We start from the raw sequence: 26,348 nt of genomic DNA on the forward strand, positions 1-26,348 counted from the left end.
ATTCCAGCCAGTCGCCATTGCTAATCAAACCACATTAGCTTTCGCATCCTACCGGATACGGATTTTAACACCTGGGTGGAGAGTGGCAAATGTAAATCAATGTCTTGCCAAAGGACATTAGTGCCGCGGCGGGACTTGAACCGCGGACTTTGTGATCCACAGTCCGGTGACATATCCACTCGACCACGACTCCTCTACAAAAATTAGTCGCTCCTGGGTGAGCACGAACCACCAACCTTTCGGTTAACAGCCGAATAGACTGGTTTACTGTATTGATGTTTCTTTCCTGGAGACCTACATGTACAGTACATGTATACTAGTGAAGGGTTATTCCATTAATTTATTGTTAATAAATGAACAACTATAATTGGAATCCAACCTGCATAAATTACTTGTTGCTATGTCAGGCAAGCCTTGGACAAGCTTTCAGTTTGTAAAAAAAACTTGTTTAAAAAGCCAAGTAAAAAACATATTACAGGAGTATCCCTTCAAGTTATACATGAGTTGGTTTTGTGTGCTGCCCTCTAACAAAATGTAGCATAAAGGTGACCTTATCAGCGCACTGTTCTCCGCACATACTACATCGGAAACTAGACCCTGGTTCATGACATCCCTTATGTATGACATACATCAAACTGTCTTCAAATGTGATACCACAGAAGGAACATCTCCATGGTAACCCCTCCTGGTCTCTATCCCCCAGCAAGGATGAATTGACCAGAGGGTGAGGAGGAGGTGGGTGACTGGACTGGGAAGATGAAATCTGCATATTTGGTGATTCATTGCTCATTCTCCCAAGAGATGGACCAGAGTCTGAACCCTTTCTAGAATCATTTCCCTGAGGTACAGAGAATCTAGGAGAAATGGCAGGCTCTATTGGTCTATCTACTTGCATGGTTCCACTGGATGATGATGCCTCTGTTCCACCTAGGGTCACAGACTGAACTTTCCTATGTTGATCATCTTTCTCATTATGCCTGCTTTTTGTAACTGAACCTACAACTTGGTGTTCAGTCCTTTCTCTGTTAGCTATTTCTTCATCTCTGTTGAAAGTATAGTGAGGCTGTGGCTCCTGAATACTATCACCATCACCAGATGGTTCCTCTGATGTTGTTGTGTTACTATGTACTTGTACAATGTTCACAACTTCACTCCATTCTTCCTCCTCCTCAGCTTCTGTCTTGATGGTGATTCTGTTAATGGGACTCTGGCTTCTCTGTTCCGAAGCACTTTGGCTGCTTGGTGTCTCTTTGCTGACTGGGCTACTTGTTTCATATTGAAGACTCCCCATTGAATGTGCCGATCCCGCATATCTTGCTGCAAGGGATGGTGGAAACTCGACCAAAGCACCCTCTGCACTTGCAGGATACCTACTGATCATAGCAAAAGGTGCTGGAGGATTTCTCAAGAACGAGTCTAGACTCCTGCTACGGGTATTAGCTTGTCTCTGAGCAGAGACAGCCATCAAATGCGCAGCACTGTTTGGTGAGACAGGAGACAGACTTCCAGGTGAGTCTATAGGCGGTGACAACAAATCCGAACTAGAAATAGCTGTGCAACACGAGTTCTTCAGGTGCCTTTGATACTCTGCCTCGTCAGCCAACAGAACCCCACATTTGCATCTCCGAGGGTTCCACTGATAAAGTCTACTGTGCCCTTTCATATGGCCTTGTAATGCCCTATTTGTTTGGAACTGTCTGCCACAACGTCTACAACTCACAGGTTTATCTCCTTCATGCGATGTTGAAGGCAATGGGTCTGGGTTTCCCGATTGGAGGTCAACCCTAACAGGTATATTTGGTGGTCTGTGCTTTTTATAGGTCTTTACCATTGCAGGATGCTCTATGCTGATGTGCTTTTGCATGCTGCGAGAACCACCAATGAAGATTCCACAATGTGGACAGCTTCTCCTCTTTTCTGTGTGTATCTTCAAGTGCTCTGTCAAATGCTGAATATCTGAGAATTGAGCATGACAAAGGGTGCAGGTATGTGTCTGAATATCAGCCATGGAGCTCTTGTGGGATCGCCTGTGCCTTTGAAACGATGCCCGTGAGTTGAAGTTAGCAGGGCAATGTGGGCATGCATACGGCTTAGCTCCCATGTGCTTGTTGATATGAAGCATGAGTCTCTGTTGGCTAGAAAACACACGATCACACATACTGCACTTCAGAAGGAATCCTGGACTGCTGTTTTCTGATCCTGCAGCATTTGCTGATGCCTCACCAGGGCTGTCCAAGGATTCAGTTTGCATGAATTCAACCCTCACATCATCCTCAATGTCATCTTCATCATCATCATCCAAGACAACAAACTGCATGTCCATATTAGTTCCTGTGGTCTCTGAGGATGACTCTCTGGATATGTGACTACCATGCTTGGATAAGTCCTGTGGAACTGCAGACTCGTCTTGTTTCATTGTTACTACTAACATTGGATTCTGGGAGCCATAGTTCATAAGCTGGGTGCCTCTTTCAAGGGGTGGTCTGGTCGAGGGATCATCACTACTTTTTGACCTCTGTGACCTTGGATGTCCAGGGATACCCAAAGCTGAGCTGGCCTGTGGAGCTGGGTCAGGCTTGTCCTGCTGAGTGCTCTCCATTCCACGAGTGACAATAACCTGAAAATGAACGACAAATAAATTGAGGAATCAATTAGTTTCATTTATACAACTCACTCCTAGATCCTAATCAAATGATTGGTCAAGCGCAGTCACATGTGATTCATTTACTAAGCCTATTGCACTCGTTTTAATGAAAAGGAGTGCAATATTTCCAGTACTATTGAACTCGTTTTCAGAGCGCAGTAGTGCGCGTAGAGGTTAGAGCGCGTAATACTGCGTGAGCATGAGCCTATTCTTGCGCAGCACTATGCGTAAATGGGTATAGGGTAATTAGTGCGCTTGCTATATCTATAGCTATGTTTGCACACTAAATTAAGCCTTATTAAACTTGAGATTTATTTGTCAGCCAAATACTGTCACAAACAATCTTGAATGAATTTTTTTTTACACCAAATAACAAGGATCTAGGAGTTTCGTTGTATAAAACAAATGATGCATGTTTTCATTCATTCATTATAGATCTACGATCTATCCGCCCTTGTTGATGCTGTGTGTATCTATCGCACTCAGCCTAATCGCTTCGTGCAATAGATACACACAGCCTCAACTCGAGTGCAGATAGATCGTATAATGAACTCATGCGCATGCATCATTTTTATAATATAGGTCTAGATCTAATATAGATTCTAGGCCTATACTATAGAGGTCTATAGAAGTTCTTCAAAACGTATTGTTTATTGTCTGCCGAGTGTTGTTCTATTTATCATGAGGATTACTTCAATCCGAGATCATATTCATAGAAATATAGAGTAGACTCAATCATGGAAGCACAGCTCAGGTCGTCAGGAAGTGATTTGTTGACATCTGATTCCGACTCAGAGAACTAGTATAGCTAGGGGTCTAGTTCAGATCCAGAGATCCGTATAAAATATAGTTCAGGCAATCTGGATTGTAGCCGATTGCTGGGCACTTGTTTATTTTGCTCTAGGTCTATCCCAACAATGAAGGTCCCTGACATTTTGTAATAGAATTTAATTTTCTAGGGAGGTCTAGATCTATCTAGATCTACTCACGTAGTGCCTAGTCTGTCTGCTAATGGCGAAGTGGAAGCTTTCAATTTCACATCATTCATTCACAATCACAGTTCCTTTCACGTTCAGGCACTGTGTGACTGAACCAGGTTGAGCTGAATATAATTCGAAGATGTTCCAACAAACACTGTCTTTAGTATAGGATCTGTAAGCAGTATTCTTAGAGTCAAGACAAACAGAAATTTATCAAAAAGATGGATTGGATTCCATATATTCACATCACAGTGAAATAATATTGTACCACACACATTACTAGGGAGCTGTATATATTTCGATTATTCTATTCGGACTCAGGGCAAACCAAGAATGGGATAGAAACAAATAATGAAAATTTGAAATTTACTGTTCCGTTCAATTAATTTAGAAAAAAGTGTTGAGGACAATTAAAAAACAATAATGGAAATTTCTTGTAGAATTAGTAATGTAAATCTCAGTTTGCATGGTTTTTAACAGTTTTCTTGTACAGCTCAAGCTGATAAAAAAAAGGTACCCTAATGACAGAATAGCAGCTTCCATGTCCAGCAGACGTCACGACAAAGGTCAAGGGTCGAAGCTTTGCGGATAACCGTGTGAACTCTGATTGAAGTCAATCAAAGAATTTCGGTAATATTTCATTTTATACATTGTAATTTTCTGTATTCGTATGTTTTGTGATTTAATTAAGCTGTCTATCATTATATCTGTGATTCATGTGTTTCCCAAGTATTGTAAGACATGAATAATCGTAACGGAAGCGACGTAGACACACAGTCAACGTACGGAGCGGCCGGAGTCGGACTCGGCATTTTGGGTGGAGTGCATCATCATGACTTCAGATGCAGCGGCTGCTGCAGGGGAGGGCTTCCACAAATCCGACGGGCGTCCCTCCCTGCTGAGCGGTGCGCTGCGAGCTGCTCGCTGTTCGCTGTGTCTGTAAAATGAATGCAGAAGAAAGTTGAACTGAAGCTGTGTGAAGAAAGAATATGTTTTTTTTGGTGTTGGTTGCGTGTTTTGTTTTATTAGAATCGCGCAGAAGTACCTTCAGAGTTCACAAGTGGACTGTTCTTTCTTCTCGTTGAGTCTCAGCTGATCCACACTTTGAAATCGGTTGAGAACTTGCCCACTTCACTTGCCCACAAGAATTAAGAATTTAAAAATGTGGAAATTTGTTTCTGGATAGCGGTTTGTTTACCACAATACATAGACTATACCAGTTGTACCTCCACGCATGTGCTCCTGATGATAATGACCTAAAAATGTGATTTACAGTACAATACAAATGCAAGCACACTGCCACAAAGGCAAGTACATGTACATGTAGACCGAATTTTCCGTCTCTTTCGTTCGTTAGCCTCTTATTGGGGTAGGGTCGGCTCTCTCTTTAGAGACCGAAACAGACTATCCCGCGAAATGTGTAGGGTTATGTGGGCAAATCAGCACACCAAACTTGCAAAACTTATCCCCGAATTACTCCTTTCACAGGATGCATAGCCGATGCATTTTATATTGTAAATTAGATTAAAACTTAACTACTTCGGTTCCACTTACCAACTTGACTGAAATAATCCGTTTAATGGTCCATTTTTAAGAAATTATGGGTCAAAATTGATATCCATGATAAAAATCTTGCAGCGGGCGTTTAAACTCTTGCTGCGCATGACGTCATCTAAATCTCATCTCTTTTAGTCTACGCCAAAGGCAAAATGATTATAACGGAAAAACTGTGCATGTCATTACGAACTCGTCGCTCATGGCCAAACTCTGTGTATAGATGGCTCTGATGTAAATCGCATGTTTGCCCATTATCATCATGGACACAGATGGCAAGCAAAGCTACAAAGGTTGTTTGCAAGGTCTGTCGAGGAGGAATGGGCAATTACACTGTTAAGGGTTTGTTGGTATTAAACATCACTCTTCATGCAAAGGAATGCCAATTATGGATTGTTGTTATCAGTGCCATACTTTATTATTACCAACCTGTAGCCCTAAGGCTATTCTTGACTTAGCTGTGAATGCAAATAAGACCCCAAATCAGGCAAAGCACAAATTTATTGATACAAAAATGGAAACAAAATTGTTGAGTGTATGATTTCAAGTGTGATTACATCTATAAATGTCAATTTTATCAACTAATTTTTTTTACAAGGAACTTGTAACAGAGATATGATTATTTGAAGAAAAAAAACATGGAAAAAGTGTCAACATGGAAATGGGATGCATGACATACATGTAGCAAGTAAACTGTTTTTTAATGAATGTAATTTCATAAATGTTTTTGCTGGCTTACACATGGCCTCTCAAAGCAATCTTTAACTTAATTTTATGCACATTTACATGAAGGATAATTCTCATTACCGGTATTACTGTTAACCAGTTTCTCTTGAAACAAAGTTTCATCGCTACAACTTAAACTTAACTTATTGCCTATAACAGGAACCAGGTGATGTATTAAGCCTATGGGAATTAGAAAATTCAGTTAAATCAATGAGTTATGATTGGATTATTCACAAAGAAAATCATTGTCATCTTTTTTCCTTTGGTACAGATTTGGTATTGGTATTCATTCTCCTAACACAATGGGGAATAAGCATTCATGTAGCTGCTTACGAAGCTGTCACAAGAACCCAACCAGACGGGCACACAGGACATCTTCACAAGAAATAGAGCGATATGAACCGTCCCCTGAAGATATTGATGTGGATGAGAGATCCAATCTCCAGCACATTGGTGACAGAGAGACAGGAATTGAAGGTAAATAGCATCACAGGTTTGAAATTTGCATAGTTTATTTGTGTTTAAGGTAGTGTAAACCATTTGACAAATGGAAGTCACGCCGTAAGCAGGCTGTATTCTTATAAGTGGAAAGACCATGACCTAAAGACAAATGTATAGTGAAATGATTTATAGAGTTTAACATTGACCTCTCCATTTCTTACAAACTATTGTGGTTTTGTCACAAAAATATTGATGTAATGTAACATTAAGAAATCATATCATGATGACATCATTTTTGTTTGCTCATGGAGTTATAGAATTGTTGTAATGTATCCCATGCCCCACAAACTTTCATTTCATTTTTCAATTCTTTTTTGTTGTTTTTTCTTAATGAAAGAGGAAGGGTATTTAGAGCTTAAAATTAAGATCACGGAGGGCTGAATGTTTTTTGTACAGTATATGAAAATACAATTTGTCAAAAGAGGGCCAAAATTTTGAAATGCAAATGGACATCCTCTGGTCATGTTCCATTGGCAGCCTTCTGCTGGGCAGATAACAAAATGTTTATAAAAAACACATATTACTACAAGTATCTCACTCTGGGAACTTCGAGTGAGAACATGAAATCTCTGTTCCCTTTTACATTCTTGAACTTGCTCTTTAACTCATTCAATACCCATGGCATTTTTCAGAACACTACGTGTCATCTACATGTACATGTATTATGTACATGTACCTGTATCGCATAATTGACCCCTAGTATCGAATAGGTTAATGCTAACACTGATGAGCACTCAGTGTGGAGACTGTGCAGCCAAGCAGAGGAGCTAATGCAGTCATTAGGCTTTGAAGTAGGGACGTCTCTATTCCCACAGCTTGCTCATTATAGCACATAGAGAAAGATCGAGAAAGCTAGTGATTATGTCACATGTGTTGTAATAATGTACCAGTAGAATGAAAAGATTGTATCTACAGTGTAGGCTGCTATCTCGCATTTTGTTTGTACCGTATGTACATGTATAACATTTTTGTTAAGCTTGAAAACGGATTTTGAAAATCCCAATACCTACAATGTACAGGGTACATAAACTACGCACCTTTCTAATAATTCCAACAGATCTTTAGTCAAAATTTCCTACCATTCCGCTCTTTTTTTTTCTCCAGAAAAATTGGGGTTCGAAATAATACTTAATGCGGTTTTATAATTTTCAGAAGGTGTGCTTTGTGCTTTTTTTTTGAGGAGGCAGTGTGAAATCATCACAATAGCTGACTTTGCCTTTGATCGAAGCAATATATCTATTTTGGAATTTCAAGTTTAATGAATTTGGTACTACATGTAGTATACATGTTCTTCTCCTCAATTTAAATACTAGATTTATGAATTGTATAAATACTATACATACATGATATAGCTTAAAGGGATAGTTGAGTTCTGTTTTCAGACCGCAAATCCCTTCACAGTCCATGGTTATTGCTCTTATTCTTATCTATTAAATTTCTAGTGCCCTTTGAGAACATAAAATTGCTACATTTATGAAGGTAATTTTAGACCCCAAAATGTGTGAAATTTAGCCAATACGATCATACCTATTCTGCTCCACTTTCAAAAAAATGTGGTGACCGTTAATTAATTATTTAATTCAAAATAGCAATATATGGGCTGGCTGGTTGTGCGTAATATAACCAAAACGAAAATGCCAACAAAAAAGCCAACATCGGCATTGGCTAAAATACAACGTACATGTAAAAGGCGCTATTTCGTTTTTTCAAGAGCTTTTTCAAATTATCTAATATTTGTGGTGGTACACAAGTATTAGAAATTGTTATATTTGGATATTTCAGCCGTCTCTGAACCGATTTTGATCAAGCAAAGATGATTTGTCATTAAAATTGTATGTTCTTTCAAATTTGACACTCAGTTTTTCATTAGGTCACAAAACTTATTTTGCGTAGCGCCCTCTGCAACAGAACTTGATTTTCCCTTTAAATACATACTGTACATGTATACCGGTAGCTAAATTTAAATAACTCAGAATTTTATGAATGTGACCTGGGCTTTAATTAGGCCGTTAGTATCCTTGAAAATACATTTTTATGACATGAACATTTACAAAAAGAATATCCATGTAAGAACTGTGATGACTCTGCTGGTTAGGGATATTGAATATCATTTCCTTATCATTGTTATAATTTTTCAGTCATTGATGTCAGTTTGGTCTCAGTTCAAAACGACATGGTTTGGTAATACTGCAGAACGGAACAATATGGTTTGGTTAAATGTTTGCCCTAAACTTGTAAGACTCCTAGTCTTCTACATGTATAATGTCTGTAGCTCACATCAAGATTGTTCTGTATGGGTTGGGAATTATTGAGCTAGAAGGAAACCTACATGTAAGTCTTGAGTTAATTTTCTAAGATGAGATATACATGTGCCTGTAAGAACTGTATTAAATTCAATTAAAAAGAAGTAAAACATGACAGTTTTTCAGATCCAATCTGAATCTCAAAAAAATATAGGTATGGCTAACAGACTTGAAACTGTAGGCCAACACTATACATTTGGTCCATTTTGGAAGTTTGTTAATTTGAATGATGACAAATTTCAATTAATAATAATAATAATAATAATAATAAAAACGGCGCTTATAAAAGCGCTTACCACCGAAGTCTCTAACTGCTATTAAGGTTCATCCTATTGATTCCTACAGCACAACATACAGTAAATCTAAATGTACTGTAGTATTGGTGCAAACTGCAAATCTGTATCACACATTTAAGCATCTACATGTATGTACATTGTACATGTACATAGATTACAAATCTGCATTAAAAACAATCAATTGAAAGGTACGCCTACTGATTGATCAGCTGTCTGACATTTGCATTGCTTTGTTTTTATAATCAATAATTCATCACATTGGCTTGCTTTAAAGGCCAAGCTTAGGTTCTGGGTACAGATTTATATTTTCAAGAAAAATTGGGTGTTAAGTGCATTTTCAGTAATGACATGTAACATGTGCTTGTCCATGATCATATGCATTAGCCTACATGTAGATGTTTGTTTTGATCTGTTATTGAAGACAGTGTACTTTTCAGTATAATTTGTTGTAAATTGAATTTTCTTTATTACAGCTCATAGTACATGTACAGTTAGTATGTTGATACACCCTGTACATGTACATCTACACATTGTACATGCATATAGTGTCAATATGTCCAGCATAATTTTCTTGTCTTTTTGTTTGTTGTTGGTCATATCTTCAACCATTAGGCCTGTGCAGCCTATATATATTAACTGTATTGTAGAAAATTTGTTATTTGTAGTCTTGAAATTGAACGTTTAGTTTGAGTTTGTTTGAAGTCATTGAGAATTTATTTGTAGTTGTTACTAGAAATCTAGATACCTCTAATACACCATACAACTTAACTCCAAACTGACCAACTCTTGGCCTGTCAAGGTAATATAATTTTCGCTCTTGTATTAGTCCTGTTGGTGTCACTAAGGTATAAATAATACTAATAATAATACATTACATGTATATTTCTATAGCGCTTATTATAATGTTTCTAAGCGCTTTACAAAGTTGGCAATACTTAGATATTAATACATTCAATATCATATTTACATAATATACTAATCAACCTACAATTAATTCAAAATACATAAGCACAGAAACATCTAATCAATACATATAAATAAAATAGAATATACATAGTATATAAAGCAAGAAGACAAGATAAGATGTGCGGAGTACTTAGTCTTGAGGAGGATACGTTTCATCATGTCATTGGTATTTTTGGAATGTTTGTTGAGCAATAGAGCTGTCACACGGCACACAAACAAGTTCTGTGTACAGTATATATTGAAGTGTACTGAACTTTTCTTAGGTTCATATCAAGATATTGTTTAGTTTGCCTGCATGCACAAACCCTTGTCAGGCGTTGTGCAACAGTGTCTGCATTATGAGACTACTCTAGGCTACTATATAGCTGCTCCTGGCAAGATTTGACACAGGCAGTAACTGAGAGATCTAGGCTCTGCTCAAGGCTTTAGGAATTTTGTGTTTAAGTGTCAAATTGGAGTCTGTGCTTGCAGACTATTCACAGTTGGGGAAGAGATAGGTTGAATTTACCGGTACACACAATTTGCTTTTTTCCATTCTTTTTCTATTCTTTTTCTGCTGCCTTTCATGAACCAGAATATTAATACCTGTAATATGTTTATAATATAGGTTACAATCATGTATTTAAGCATTTGCACATTGATAAATTATGCTTTTTTGATTTAGTTTACCCCCCCCCCCCCCATGAAAACAAAAAAAAGAAAAACAAAAATAGTGTTTATGGCTACCGTTATTAACATTGTATAAACCGCCCTCGTGTATTAACTGCCCTCGTGTATTAACCGCATCCCTCTTTTTCGCCCTAAAAAACAAATAAAAACATTTTTTTTTTTGGGGGGGGGGGGCGTCAGCAGCAAGCCAGGTCCGTGTTAAAACCCACGCGGGAAGGCCTTTCATTTAACTGCGAGGTGCAGTTGAATGTGTAAGATCATTAATGTAAATTAAAAAACAGTAGAGGACCTAGGAGGCTAGGATAGAACCTTGTGGTACGCCGTGTAATAGAAGAAAAATTAGAGGAATTATCATTATAAACTACATATTGAGATCTATCAGAAAGATTACTTTCAAACCAAGATGACAGACAAATTTGAGTGTTCTAGTTTCCGAGTGGTGAGTCAACACACCAATTACTGAGCTGGGAGACATTGCCAGGCATAGCGCCAGGTTTTTTTTTTTGTACCTGTGTATAAGACGCACCCCCGACTTTGATTTTTTTTTGGCGGCAAAAATGTGCGGTTAATATAACTTTAATTACGATATGCATAAGTGTACATCTGTGTCTAGTGTTCATTTTTTTTTTTCATTTCACAGACAATGTATGCAGTACAATTTGTTCTTGTCCATTGCATTCTGTACTTTTGTATGGCTTTGTTCTATTCAGAGTCTGAACCTTCTATGGATTTATTAGAACACCCATGCATCATTAAACAAACCTAGACGATAAGACATTATGATTTAGGCATGAGTCATTACTCTTTCATTCCCATGTCACAATCTAAAGCTAATCTTAAGTTCTGGTAATGAAATGAATAGGAAACTGTTATAAAGTATTGACTTAATTGCATGTTATTGCTGTAGTTAGTACGTAGTCAAGTATGGTATTGATTCTTTAGACTGTCACCAAATTGATATTACATTTAAGTAGAAACTTTAACATACATGTACATGTAGGAAATGACATTTACTGTACTGAAAAGCACAGGACAGATGTGGCCATATGGATAATGGAACCATATGGGACTATATGTTGTAGTTGTTGATTCATGCATGGTCAACTGAATCAGCTGAGAGCCAGAAGGGCATTAACTCTATGCAGAGACTAACTGTATCTCTGCTCTATGGGAAGTGGTACTGTTTCAAAGTTAATGCCCTTTAGACTATCAGCAGATGAGTCTACTACGATACATTACATTGTACATCAGTTTGCATGATTTCCTTCAAATCATATCTCCATGTTCAAATGTTCCCAAATTCAGGTAATTCTGTGCTATGCGCTCCACATGACAAATGTCTTTTTTTGTTGACCATGTACATGTATCATCGATGATTGAATAATGGTGCTTTCTGGTATCACTACCATTAGCCATAGTCATACAGTATTATTAAGAGATTGTTTTTTTTATTGATGAAATGTACATGTATGGATAAATGCCATATGTTGTATGGAACCATTGCATGCCTGCACAGAGCCACCCTATTTAATATGAATTTTTTTAAATAACCAAATTCACTTATCAGAAGGTAACCAAGGCTTGGATATCTGTTGAAGTTTTGTTTGATTTGTAAGAATTAATTTCCAGAACTCAAGATTACTTAATATAATATTTGAATTATTCACCTTCAGCATGCAATAATGATATATATTTTTTCCTTTTCTCTTTTCCAGAGGATGTGTTGGATCCATCTGTACACCCGAGAACGAGCACCATTTTCCTCACCAAAGCAGAGTCATTAGGTAGGAACAAATTTCTGATTTGTATTAGGATAATTTTGATTACATGTGATTATAATATTTCCACCTTTAAAAAAAAACAAACTTGAAAGGCGTAATTTGAAGGAACAAAATGTGATTTAAAAAAAAGGGGATAATATTGCTGTATAGTAAAGTTATAACCAAGTTAGGGGTAATGTAAATTAATTGTTAATACTAGATGTGCACAGTTTTTAAAAATAAATCTGCCATGTATCACACAGTGAATCAGCAAATAAGTAAACTGCCTACGAGTACTTACATTACATACTGTATAGACTAACTTATCATTAGATTGAGTAGAGGCCCAGTTTGGTGTTATGCACATATAATAATAATAATAATAATAATAATAATAATAGTCTAATAGTCCACTCCAATATTTAGTAGAGCTATGTTCTAATTACATTGTACATGTATCATCAACTTGCAGAACTTTTGCAGAGTATACTGTACATGTAGTTAGTCAGAGCTTCGAAATCTTCAAGTTCTGATCTTGTACTAATCTTACTACTGTATTTCTGTGATCAAACAACATTTTTTCTTATATTCTTTATTACTCTTCTTGATCTTCAAAAGACGTTGTAATGATGCTTTACCAATGGAGTCCTGCATTCTCTCATTCCCATGGCTTAGAAGAAGAAAAAGACCCATCAGGGCCCTGTTTCATCAATTTCATCAATAACAAATGTCACATTTCTATAATGAATGCTCACAGCCAATCAAATGCAACAATTTCAGTAGCTTATAACAGTTTTTGTGACTTGTTGTTGATGACAAGTTCGATGAAATATGTTGACACTTACTGTTCTGTACATCAGTGGACTAAAGCTATCCACTTAAACCTGGATCAAAGTTAGGAAGTTTTTATGAATACCAACCCAATACATTGTGTTTTTTTTAATTTGATTTTTTTCTCTTGATGTGATACAGAGGTAACACAAGACAGAAGAAACCACCACAATGACAGCAGGCTGAGTTCAGTCAGTAAGAAGTTCAGTTCATGTTCAACCATCTTTCTAGATGACAGCACAGTATCACAACCGAACCTCAAGTCTACGATACGATGGTGAGAAAGATGAGAGCAAGAAACCTATCACCTGCTGAGAGCTAGAAGGGTGTTCACTCATAGCAGTTATTACAGAGTTTGCATCATTCTTGCTCTCAACAGACTAAGTACTGTAAATCTCCATGTACATGTATAAGACGCACCTGTGTATATTAAAGACGCACCCCTATTTTGGGGGCCATTACAAAAACAAACACAATTTTTTTTTTTTTTTTTGCTGACTCTGTAGGCAGCAAGCCACAAAAATCCAGGTGGAGAAGGACCTCTATTTTACTGTGAGGTGCAGTTGAAGGCGTCAATTTGTGCTTGTGAATTTGTGTAGTTTTTTATTGTTGTTGTTTTTTTTTTTGTACCTGTTTATAAGACGCATCTCGACTTTTGATAATTTTTTTTGGCGGGAGAAAAGTGTGTCTTATACACATAGATTTACGGTATACTGTGCTAGTTAAAGATTGTCAAAGTTGCATTTAGAAATTGTCAGAATGATTGGAACACATTGTACAGAATAATGCTAGCTCATGTATGATTTAGATCTAAATCTAAGATTTTGAAGATATTCAAAGGAAAAAAAAACGTATTGGTTTAGGGTCTGAGTTTCTTCTGATAACATTTGTACAGTTATTCAAATTAGTTGTTTTCAATATATCCAGGAAATATTCAAGCAATTCAAGTGCTCAAATGGTAGACTAGTTGAGGGTCATTCCATGTCAAATCACCCAAAAAATCTGAAAATCTTAACCCGACCATTTTTGATTTTGATGAAACTTAGTGTACTTGTTAAGTGTGATCTCACAGCACCAAATCCAAAATTTTAGGTCAATTGGGTGAGGGGTTTGGGAGATACGGCCAACCAAATTTTGAGATATTTGCAAAAATAGGGATGGCGGGCCTACCTTTGAACCCTTGTATCTCGGGACCTAATGGGTCAATCTTCACAAAATTTGTACTGTTGGAAAGGGTATTCAATAAGGATTCCAAATCTGCCGCCATTTTGAAAATTTGTATATGTTGGGGTACTTTGACCTCTTGACCTAAGATTTGACCTTGAAATTGACCTTGTGGATCACGTAACCTTGACAACATTTTTCATGAAATGCAATCTCTGACATGTTCACTTAAACATATAAAAGTTTCAGAGATATAATATTTTTTGTTTAGGAGCAATAAGGATTGAAAGTATCCGTACTTACAGATATTCACAATAAACCCTATTATAATGTATACAATACATGCAATATGCACAGTACAACATACATCTTCCACATGCTTTTTTGTTCTAGTCATACCCATTCTAAATGTCAGCAGTATTTGAATAGAAATAAAATGACAAGTTCATATAGGCCTGAAGGGTTAACAGGATGTAAGACTTTAGGCCTCTGAGTCGGTTCTAGGATAATTACCCCCCCCCCCCCCCCCCCCCCCAAGGACAATTACCTCCGAGGACTATCACACCCAGAGGACAATTAACCCCAGAAAATTACCTCCTAGGACAATCTATCCCCCCCCAAGGACAATTACCCCCCCCTGGAAAATTACCCCCCAAGGATAATTACCTCCCCCCAAAAAAAAATCTGCTTTGATTAAAACCAACTTATTATCAGGATGGACTTCCCCTTTAACGAATAAGGGGGGGGGGGGGTAATTGTCAGGGGGGTAATGTGCTCGGAGGGGGGGGGGTGGACAGATTGTCCTAGAAGGTAATTTTCTGGGAGTAATTGTCCTATGGGTGTGATAGTCCTCAGGGGTAATTTTCCTCCGGGGGGGGGGGGGGGGGGGGGGGGGGGGGGGGGGGGGGGGGGGGGGGGGGGGGGGGGGGGGGGGGGGTAATTATCCTAGAACCGACTCAGAGGCCTAAAGCCATACATCCTGTTAACCCTTTAGGCCTATATGAACTTAGAATGGATATGCCTAGAACAAAAAAGCATGTTGAAGATGTACATGTATGTTGTACTGTGCATATTGCATGTATTGTATACATTATAATAGGGTTTATTGTGAATATCTGTAAGTACGGATACTTTCAATCCTTATTGCTCCTAAACAAAAAATATTATATCTCTGAAACTTTTATATGTTTTAGTGAACATGTCAGAGATTGCATTTCATGAAAAATGTTGTCAAGGTTACGTGATCCACAAGGTCAATTTCAAGGTCAAATCTTAGGTCAAGAGGTCAAAGTACCCCAACATATACAAATTTTCAAAATGGCGGCAGATTTGGAATCCTTATTGAATACCCTTTCCAACAATACAAATTTTGTGAAGATTGACCAATTAGGTCCCGAAATACAAGGGTTTAAAGGTAGGCCCGCCACCCCCATTTTTGAAAAAATCTCAAAATTTGGTGGGCCGTATCTCCCAGACCCCTCACCCGATTGACCTAAAATTTGGGATTTGGTGCTGTGAGATCACACTCAACAAGTACACACAGTTTCATCAAAATCAAAAATGGTCGGGTTAAAACCATTGGGTGATTTGACATGGAATGACCCTTGAATGATAATTGTACCCGGTAAGTCGATGAGAAAGTAAAACGGTGAATAAAATGATAATTTGAGGATTGAAAACAGTGCATCTTTATTTACCACTTGACCTATAGCGAGGTGTAAGTGAATGTCTCTGTAAGAATGGCAGTAAACAGTAATTGGTCAAATTAATTATGCTGGTACAAAAGCCAGATTGTAAGTACTGTACAATGCTATGCTTCCAAAGAGTTACATAACTCTTTGAATAATATCTATAAATATATGTCCAACAAATTAATCTCATATATACATGTACATGTAATGTATGTTGCATCCTTGTTCCAGGTATTTACCACTGTACTTTTTATCTTCACATTTATATTCAGTGTGGCATTGGCAATATACTACCATATAAAGAATAGAGACAGTAGCAGACAAATGGATATCTTTGATGAAAAGCAGTACCCACTATCAGTAAGTATACTTTCTGATGCACAAAATAGAAGAAGGAGAAGGAGAAAGAGAGGAGAAGGAGAAGGAGAAGGAGAAGGAGAAGGAGAAGGAGAAGGAGAAGGAGAAGGAGAAGGAGAAAAGAAGAAGGAAGAAAAAAGAAGAAAGAAGAGGTGGATAACCAAAAGAAGATCTGACATGCCAATTAAGTGTAAACTGCACTTTATATCTGCGGCAGTAATTTTTTCTCATCCATTTTTCATGAGATCTTGACTGTTTGCTTGCATTATGCTTCTTTTTCCAGTAATTGGAATGTAAACATTTTAAATTAAAAACAACCAGCATAAAAATTCATGTACTTTCTATCCAAACCTAAGTTTTGTTAAAAGGCACTTTGCAAATACAAAATCACTTCTGCTGTCCACTCCATATCAAAGATGTTTTCTATGCTTATCATTTCCTGGTATAAAAGTATTGCGTTTCTAAGCTAGTGTCTATCAACCCTTCAAGAAAACAACTTAATTACCATGCTAATTGTTATTGATACAGGTTTCATAAGTTAATTCCTGTGTATAATGAATTCATCTTAATTTGCTGACCTAAAAAACAGAGTTCCCCTCTGAAGTCTCGTTCAGATATGACGTGGAAAAACCGCTGGTTTAGAACTCGTATCCTACACACTACTGCACCACACGCACACTGTCTGCGTAACGTGTCATAGGCTTCACATTTTTTGTATCTTATAACACAAAGCTCAGTGAATACACTCACAGGACCTTTGCCATTCATTTATATGTAACAAGAGTGCGGCGGCTCTTTTTGGTGGCTGTTTACTCAACCATATATGAACAGCCCTTGACAGTTCCATTCACTTTCTCTTCCTTGTCAAGGATATAAACCATATTGTCAAGTTGGGACAAAGATGGGGTCATATTGATGATTACGATTATTGATATGATTGTTTTGTTACTCACTATTCAGTATTCAATATGAAGTGAAACCCTAGATATCCGTATTGTTTGGACTGTATATTCCACACACATTCTACAAATGACCAAAGTTGACTGTAGGACATGTTTTTTTTTTCATTAGTCTACCGGTATTTAAGTGCAGGAAAGTGTTTTTTGTTTTTTACAGAGTGATGTATCGATAATAACCTGAATTTTCTTGCTAATTTTTGTTTTAATTCTTTCACAATGTGCAGAAAACTCCAGTACCAGAGGATTACGACAAACACAATCCAGAACACAGGCATATCTACAAGTTTATTCGCATGTTATTCAATGCAGCTCAGCTCACAGCAGAATGTGCAATAGTTACATTAGTAAGTATGAAGGTCTACAAGTTTCAACAAACGGATTCTGGAAATATTATGTAATAGTTGGATTGATAACTTGCTCATCCTTGTAGATTTATACATGAAGATGTAGGATGAAACTTTTTTTCATAAGTAGTCAGATTTTTAATTTTACATTCCAAATATTGTTTTTCTTCATTCATATATAAGGATTCTAATATTTATAATATTCCTGTTCAAGGAAAGTTAGGTTTTATGTGCACTTACTGACTTTAATAGGTGTGTTCTAAATGTGTCAGTATAACAAATTGGGTTCATTTAAAGATTGATAAAAATGTATGAAATATTGGTCAACATGCCTGCAGAATGCATACCGTATTTCAAAACTCGTAAGGCTGATTGGGCTAAAACTTACAATTTAAGCTTTGAAATCCTCAATCGCCCTGCAATCCAAAAATTAGCTAATTTAAAAGGGGGTAGAGTTTAACCGATGAGGTGATCTGGCAAATTATTGCCCATTATTACACTTAAATAAAAAAAAATTATATATATATTGATTTTTCTTTGCAGGTGTATTTAGAGAGATTATTAACATATGCTGAAATCAACATCACGCCTAGCAACTGGAAACGAATGGTCCTTGGTGCTATCCTCCTAGCTTCCAAAGTATGGGATGACCAAGCAGTCTGGAATGTAGACTACTGTCAAATTCTAAGAGAATTAACAGTAGAAGATATGTGAGTATCAAACTTTAAAATTGTAAGGGAATTGCAACAATTTAAATTTGTGGTAACTGATAGCTCTGTGTGGAAGCTCTTATGAAATTTAGGTTTAATCTAATGAATTTTGTATTTGATTGTGTTTACTTCTGAGAGCTTGTGGTGGCTTTCCAGAACTGGGAAATTCCTGTGTATTGATATTTTAAAGCTGAGGCTTAATGAATAGATGCTGTTGATAAATCTATTTTACAAAAGTAATTGCCACTAATACCTTTAAAAAAAAAATTAATTTACATTTGCCACTCTCCACCTTGGTGATGTGATTGGATTTTTCTTCTCCAGTCACCAGGCCACAATGTTCACTCTTAATTAGATTGTCCTAATCCAGTGTTGGATGCATTGTATTGCACAGCGGCAGGGGGTGAATCCTTCCAGATCTTCTTGGTGCAAGGGAATGGGTAATTGGGAGGAATAAATTCTTTTAGTGCTTGGGTGCCATATCATGGTAGCCAGTCTACAGCCTTAGTATTGAAAATGTTAATGTAGGGCACTCAAGAAAAGTGATATCAATACTGATGTGGCTACCCTTGGTAATAAGACCTGATTATATATTATCACTACCTGTATGGTAGATCAATAGACCAGTTCGTAGTTAGCTTTGGTATGTATGACCTCCAAATATTCACAGATCATTTACACATGGAGATGTCCCACTGTGCACATTTTAGAATAATCACTTTACTCTGTAGCTCTCCAGCAAGCAAGCTCTAATATTAAAAAGAAAACACAAATGAATGAAAACATAAACAAAAAGTGTCAAAATATTTTAAAGACAATAATGGATGGATTATAGGACACTGACATGTAAATCAAGCAAGACACACTTCATACTTGCAAATTTTCGCAAGGAGGCTTGCCTATGTCATCGATTTGGTTTTGGATTAGATTAGATCACAACCACACTCACCGAATGACACGTTAATACACTTTTTTGATTGGGAAAAACATGAATAGACTTCATGTATTAATACACTAAGAGCGAGTGACATACCGGTACATACATTCTACAGTCAAAATAAATCTACTGTATACATAGGTACTCATCGGATAAAGGTCTTGTACTGAAATTGGGCAAAATCTTAATCATGGAAACACAAGAAAGTTGTCACTTCCGTTTTGTTAGGCTTAAAAAAAGTACCTAGACCATGTTGTACTCAACTGTGTAATATCCCTTGTCTTCCAGGAATGAATTGGAACGACAGTTCCTAGAACTTCTTCAATTCAACATCAACGTGTCAGCCAGTGTATATGCTAAGTACTACTTTGACCTCCGAGAACTCGCTGACACCCACGAACTTGCCTTCCCACTCGAACCACTCAGTACAGAAAGAGCCCTGAAACTAGAGGTAAGGAAATATTTTAAGGATTACTTTAGATTATAAAAGGGTTCTAGAATGTAGGCAATCTAATTGGTCCTATGACACCATATGACCATCCATCATTCTTTCCAATAATGCATTCCGTGCAAAAAAGTTCATCATCAAAAAGGGATAACCCACGGCTAAAGAAGATAATGCAAGGCAAAGATGCTTGTATGCTTGTCTCTGGTGCGTACAAAAATTAAGACTTGATAAAATGTGTGTAGTTTCATATAGCAATGAAAGTGATGCGCATGCTGAGAAGCGCAGATACTGTTTGTATGTACTTATGTACTGTCATTCAAATCAAATCACGTCCCCTTGACTGTACAAATCTAGGAATTTTGATTGAGTTTGTTGCTTATTTCTCAACTTTGCATTAATCTTGTTGACCGTTTTATAAAACAAATAACTCACATTAGTCAACTGTTGTCATCGATAAGTTTGTTTTACACTATCATTTGCCTATTTCTCAACTTTACATCAATATTGTTGAACCATTTTATAAAACATATAAGTCACGTTTTGAAGCTCTTGCATTTGTCAACTGTTGTTGTTGATGTGTTTGTTTGTTTTACATTATCATTTCATGGGATAAAGAAGAATTTTAAAATGGCAAATATCCCTGTCTCAGACAATGTGTTTTACTGGACTATAGAGGGAGACACATCATGATGACAAAGAAGTTACATTGATCACAACTTCCATACAGACATAGTACCAGCATATTTTGTAGTTACGTATACATGTATATGGCATTGGAGCTTGCATTTCTTTGTCTGTTTGGTTTGATTGTATTTGTATTTGTTCTAACACTATATACATATGATGTATTTGGGCATAGTGTACAGTATGTAACTGACATTTAAAGTCTTATTTAGCTACATGTAGATATCTTGTTTGGGGCAAGGTTTAATATGGGGGCTTTGTATTTATGACTTTATTACACTTATTTGCACTGTTTTGCAGGCATGCAATGTCAAGATTTCATTTATATTCATATTCTTCTTGACTTCTTCAAAAGAATTTCATATTTCAATACATATTGCCCCTTTTATTGTATACACTGAAGATTCAAATCTCCTTTTCTTATTTTTTTTATGTTAGATTGTGTTCATTTAAGAAGAAAAACTATGATTTAGATCGTGATAGGTCAGTAAATGGGACAAGCCCAGAGATGTCCCATGCAAATTATATTATCCTGAAGATCTTGTTTTTTTTTTTATGACCGTCTTTTTCAATGTAAAAGGTGTAGTAAAGTCTTATTTGATAGTTAGACTACCTATTTATTACTTTTTCAATGACATTTTTCAAAGAAACTCACAGAGTTTTGAGCATATACTTTAATTTTCAGATAATCTAATTTTTCTTTGTCCCGTAGGACATACATGTCTGATAAATTTAGTTCTGTCTTGTCAAGAAAGGACAATTTATAGTTGGTTCAATTTAGTTGTCGCATCTAAAAATGATCTTCTTATGACCCCCTGTACTTAGTCCTTTACTACGGCATAACACAAATCTTCACTGCTGATTCCTTTACTTGCAAGGCTAGGAAATGTTGTCTAAATGCCATGTACAGTATATTGTATGACGTAAATGGAATCCCCCTTTTAATATTTGTGAGGTCAGTATAACTTCTGTTGATGGCTATAAAATTCAAGCTTTTGAAATAGGAGAAGAAGGAAGTAGACTCCTTTTGTAAAGTGAAACAAAGTTTGTAATACTATGAGGTTTCATTTTCAGTATAAGAAGTATTTATCAATCGATTCTTAAATCCTGTTTCAGTTTACAATATGTGGGTGTTTATCTTATCTTATGATTACATCGTGAAAATATTACTAACAGGAATCTTATTACAAGGTTGATCTAGCTACATGTAGTGTATGCCACTATACAACCCAAATTAACAAATTGTAATGCAATGTACAGGTAATGGAAACTTAGATATATTTTTGTTTGTAGTATAATTCTTTTTATAGCTTTTTAATGTCGATGTCGATGTCTCAACTTCATAATTGGTTATAAATGCTTGTAGAAATGCCGCAATTAATTATGAAGATGTTAATGATATGTCAATTATAGAAGAAAAATAATAACTATTGATTTCACATACATATATGTATATCATGGCCATTCCTGATGGTGATGTGACACACCATATGAAGCATGCTATATTTATTAAAGAAGAAAAGTTTCCTGACTACCTTTGGGTTTATTCAGGGTTCCCAGTTATCCTAGACATCAAAGAAAACCTGGAAAATGAATGCCTCTTTGTTCCAGTCATTGAAAAATCTGGAACTTTGAGAAAAATTACTCCAGTCAAGGACAAATCAGGGAATTTCATCATCTTAAAAAGGAAGTAGTCAGTCTCTTCTATTTGGACCCATGTCCACAAGGCTTATCACCTGGATGATTAGCTATGGTGCCTTTTAATGTATATTATGAAATGCATGAGTGAAATGAAAACCTACCATGTTTCAATGAAATTGAATGTGATGCAGACTCATCCATGAAACTGTTTCCTGGGCCCTCTTCAACAGGTATTCTCCAAACCAACTGATGACAAGCCTAGAGACTTCCCACCCCACACCAGTGTAAAGAGATCACGGAGTGCAGACAGTATCCAAGTAGTGCCTCGATTCTCAAACGCCATCATCTCATGATGAAGGCTTGCATCTCACGGAGTCTGTCATCATGGCGATTGGCGTCGTCATCACATGATCAGCTTGGCCATCATCTGATGAGTTCTGTCATCATGCTGTGATCGGCAATGGTGGCGGTGTCCAGTGAAGAGCGCCCTCATTCATCGTTGAGCGCTATCATCCTTGTGAAGTGAGTCCTCTTTGAGTGAAGACGACTGTCGTCTTGAGACAGAGGCCTTCAGCTCATCGTGATATTTGATATATGATGAATGTCCATTTTTTTTAAATCAACGAACCAAAGCCAAATCTTTATTTATTTATGAATACAAATGGTAGCGCACCTCAGAGAATAGACTGCATGAAGCATAGATTATTTTTAAAAAAGGGACCAAAGATTTCCCTCATGTTTCATTTACTTACCATGAATCGGGTTCCATTTATCATTTGCAAGGTTCACGTAAAAGTCTGTAATCTTAATTTCAGCTAGTGGTTTTGTGTGATGTTGTGATGAAGGTCTGAATTGTCAGACACACTTTGACGCAATTAACTTCAAGGTTTTTTGCCAGCTGTCGTTACAACGACTGCATGGTCATCTTGTAATTTGAAACTGGTTTGGAATTGATATGTAAATCTCTATGAACTGTTTAGACGAATGGTTTCTCACAGCAATCATTCATGTACATGCTGCATTTTGATATTCAGATTTTTAGTTACATAGTCTACAGAAACGAATGACATACATGTAGTTATGAATCATGAAGAGTAACATTTTGGTTGTACGACATATGCTCCGCCGACAATTGCTCTGCAGTCAATATTCATAACTGAGCAAATTCTAAACAGCAACACTTGACCTTACCCTCTCCTACCCCTACATCTATTCTAAAATTCTTTGCAACTCCAACCGGAACCCTCCATCTTAGAGGAACTATATCTAGAGCAGTTGTCGTTATAGCATTTGTTGGAGCCCCACTATTACGTGTAATATCTCCACCTCATCTTTGTAAAGTGGGAGGGTATCATTCTTTGTCAAGGCAATATTTCAGGCAGTGTTTAGTTTTCAGCGTTAAATTTGAATTCCATTCAAAAATATTTAGGTGTGAAATTCCTCTACCTCTTTGAATTCCCACCCTGTATATTGCATGTTTAGACTTATCCTGTCTCCTGTAACATCACATTTGTATGAAGTACTTCACCAAACACTGTATTTGTAAGTCCCTTTGAATTCTTCACTTCTATTTATTTATACATAGTACATGTAAGGTATGTTCTGGACATTGAAAGACCTCTTTGAAATGAGGTTTTCACCAGGTTTATTAAGATTAAGTGAAAAAAATCTCCTCTTGTTATTGTATCTTCACCACTTACACTCTATATTCACTGGACCATTTTCTCTGTATTCTTTGTTAACTGATGAAATTGGATCACTGCAGGAGACAAATGTATGTGTACACTTAATGTATCTATTGCACCTACTGCAAATCATTGGCAGTTGAAACAGAATTTTGTCAATTTTCAAAGAAACTAAATCTTCAATTTAAACCAGTGCTTATTAAGAGCCTGCTTGGACTATATGAAATTTATACAAAACTTGTATGAAGAAACGTAACATAAAGAATCATTGTGTAGGGAAGGAATGTGAAGACTAGAAAACAACAGCATTTAAAGAAACTGGTTTTGAAGAGGTGAGTTGACAGGACGTCTGGCCAATTATCATAACGTGATCACGATAAGCCCTGCCCGCTTATACCACTTTTGTATGATAAGACATTCAGAGTATAACAGACTCTGATTCTTTATCACGGTTTCTTTCGAGCTGATACACGAACATGTGTTTCACTCTACAGCATTTTGTTCAGCAATGTTTCTTTATACAATGTACAGACTAGGCAAAAAGTAATAAATTATCGCGTATAATTATTGTATACATGTAGCTATGCAATGAATTCTGATGGTTTATGTGATATCTGTGGCATTCATTCAAGACTTCCTATGCTGCATAGCTGTCAAAGCTATTGCCAAATGCATGATATTATATGTACAATTTTCATGAATTGTCCAAATTTCTACATTTTATTTATTAGTTGTCACAGCAACTGAAGAATCTGACTGTATATCAGCAAGTTTTAGAACTAAGAAATTTAAACAAATTTCAAATATCTGTGTATGTCACAATGCCTGCAAGTCAATACACTGTACATACTTTGCATTAAGGTATTAAAACATGATCTCAATACTCTACCTAATAATATCATGTGTGTCTTCGCCAATGGATTAAAGTTGCTTTATTTTGTATTTGTTATATACACCTATAGGTGTACAAAAGGATTCTCCCAAAGATTGCTTTGAAATGTCTTTAATTTTTTGAAACCTCACATGTTGTCTTGAATATTCCTTTGTCAGATGCAGTACAAAAGAAAAATCATTTCCTTTTGATCTTGATCATTTTGAGAGATAAAATGGTCTTAAAAGACACAGGTGATGTATGATTCACGAAGATATAGTAGAGATTTTGTAGTTGAGTGGTCTAATCACTTGACCTGGAATACAAAGGTCACAAGTTTGATCCCCAGCATAGCACCTGTGTCCTTGAGCAAGGCACTTTATCTATGTTGCTCCTCTCCACCCAGGTGTTTAATAGGTACCCGTTAGGATACAAACGTTGGTGTGATTGAATTAGCATGTACTTGCTTGACAAAAGGGTGACTGACTGACTGGAATGCTCCCCAGGGAGTGGAAAGTGTGCACTGTAACTAAATTGCAGGATCGTAACAGAAACCAAGGACAGAGGCAAGCGCTTTGGACTGTTACGCTGTAACTCGTAAAGTGCTTTATAATAACAGTCATTACCGGTATTATTATTATCACAATATGGAATGTTGATTTTTCAGCCAGTTTCTCTGATCATGGAATTCCATTGCAAAATTTTTAAGGAATATGACATTAAATAAGGATGTAAAATTTCAATCACTGTTTTGAGGTGAATAAGATGAATTGTCACAAGAAGAGGAACTGAGTGGACATAATCGTTATTATTTAAAGAGGTAAGAATATATTTCCATTTCTTTTAAAGTTGTATTCATGCTTAATATTAGCATCATGCTGGAATTGCTCTGAAATTCGATTTTGTTAATGCAGTACTCATACGGTTGTTTGTACAACTGTTGCATAGCATAGATGTGCAAGATGCCCTTTAACTAATTTTTTTCATTACTTTGAAGGTAGATAGAAAATTGATTAAAGTTTGCTAGAAATTTTAAAGCAGAATTCATCATGAGTATAATGTAGGATTTCAAATGACTTTTAAGTGTAATTAAATTTTAATTTTAATTGTAATTGTAAAATGTTTACAGGCCGTTTTTTTAAAACCCGAATGACTTTGTTTTGACAAAAATAACTAAAAGGACAGCATCATGTTACATGTGTGTGAAATAAAAATTAAGACAAAAAAAGTTCTTGCCACAATTATCAATAGTGTTGTTTGTGTTTTTTAATTTTAGTTCTGTAAAAAATTCCATGTATTCTCTTATTTAAAAGTTAGTGATTAATTGCAAATCGTGTAAAATATTCTTTTTCATGTGTAGTTTACAATCATATATTTGGTTATTATTGCTTTCGTAACAGGGTTTAGAATTTTGAGTTTTTGACTTATGTCTAGAATTTTTGGAAGCCTGTAGTTATTGAATAGTAACAAGTTTTAATAATCCATATTACATTTTGATAAATAACCATTATTCTGGTTTGGGAGATAACAATTTTACTCAAACATATTTCATTCCCCCCTCCCCTCCCCTCCCCCATCAAAATAGTCATTTTCAAGAGAAAAACATAGTATACACTATAATCAGGTG

At 36.4% G+C, this 26,348-nt stretch overlaps 1 protein-coding gene across 1 annotated transcript; it reads left to right on the forward strand.

The window, feature by feature from the left end:
- The first annotated feature begins 4,137 nt into the window (after positions 1-4,137).
- LOC100890060 (cyclin-Y) lies at positions 4,138-25,965 on the forward strand. Its single transcript, XM_030973968.1, has 9 exons — positions 4,138-4,254; positions 6,176-6,381; positions 12,355-12,423; positions 13,372-13,507; positions 16,358-16,445; positions 17,626-17,745; positions 18,289-18,455; positions 19,681-19,843; positions 22,396-25,965. Exons 2-9 carry the CDS (start codon positions 6,207-6,209, stop codon positions 22,516-22,518), a joined length of 1,041 nt encoding a protein of 346 aa, XP_030829828.1. The 5' UTR covers positions 4,138-4,254; positions 6,176-6,206; the 3' UTR covers positions 22,519-25,965.
- Positions 25,966-26,348: the final 383 nt, after the last annotated feature.

Source organism: Strongylocentrotus purpuratus, unplaced genomic scaffold (assembly GCF_000002235.5).
Source record: "Strongylocentrotus purpuratus isolate Spur 01 unplaced genomic scaffold, Spur_5.0 spur5_scaffold_7, whole genome shotgun sequence".
Taxonomy (NCBI): domain Eukaryota; kingdom Metazoa; phylum Echinodermata; class Echinoidea; order Camarodonta; family Strongylocentrotidae; genus Strongylocentrotus; species Strongylocentrotus purpuratus.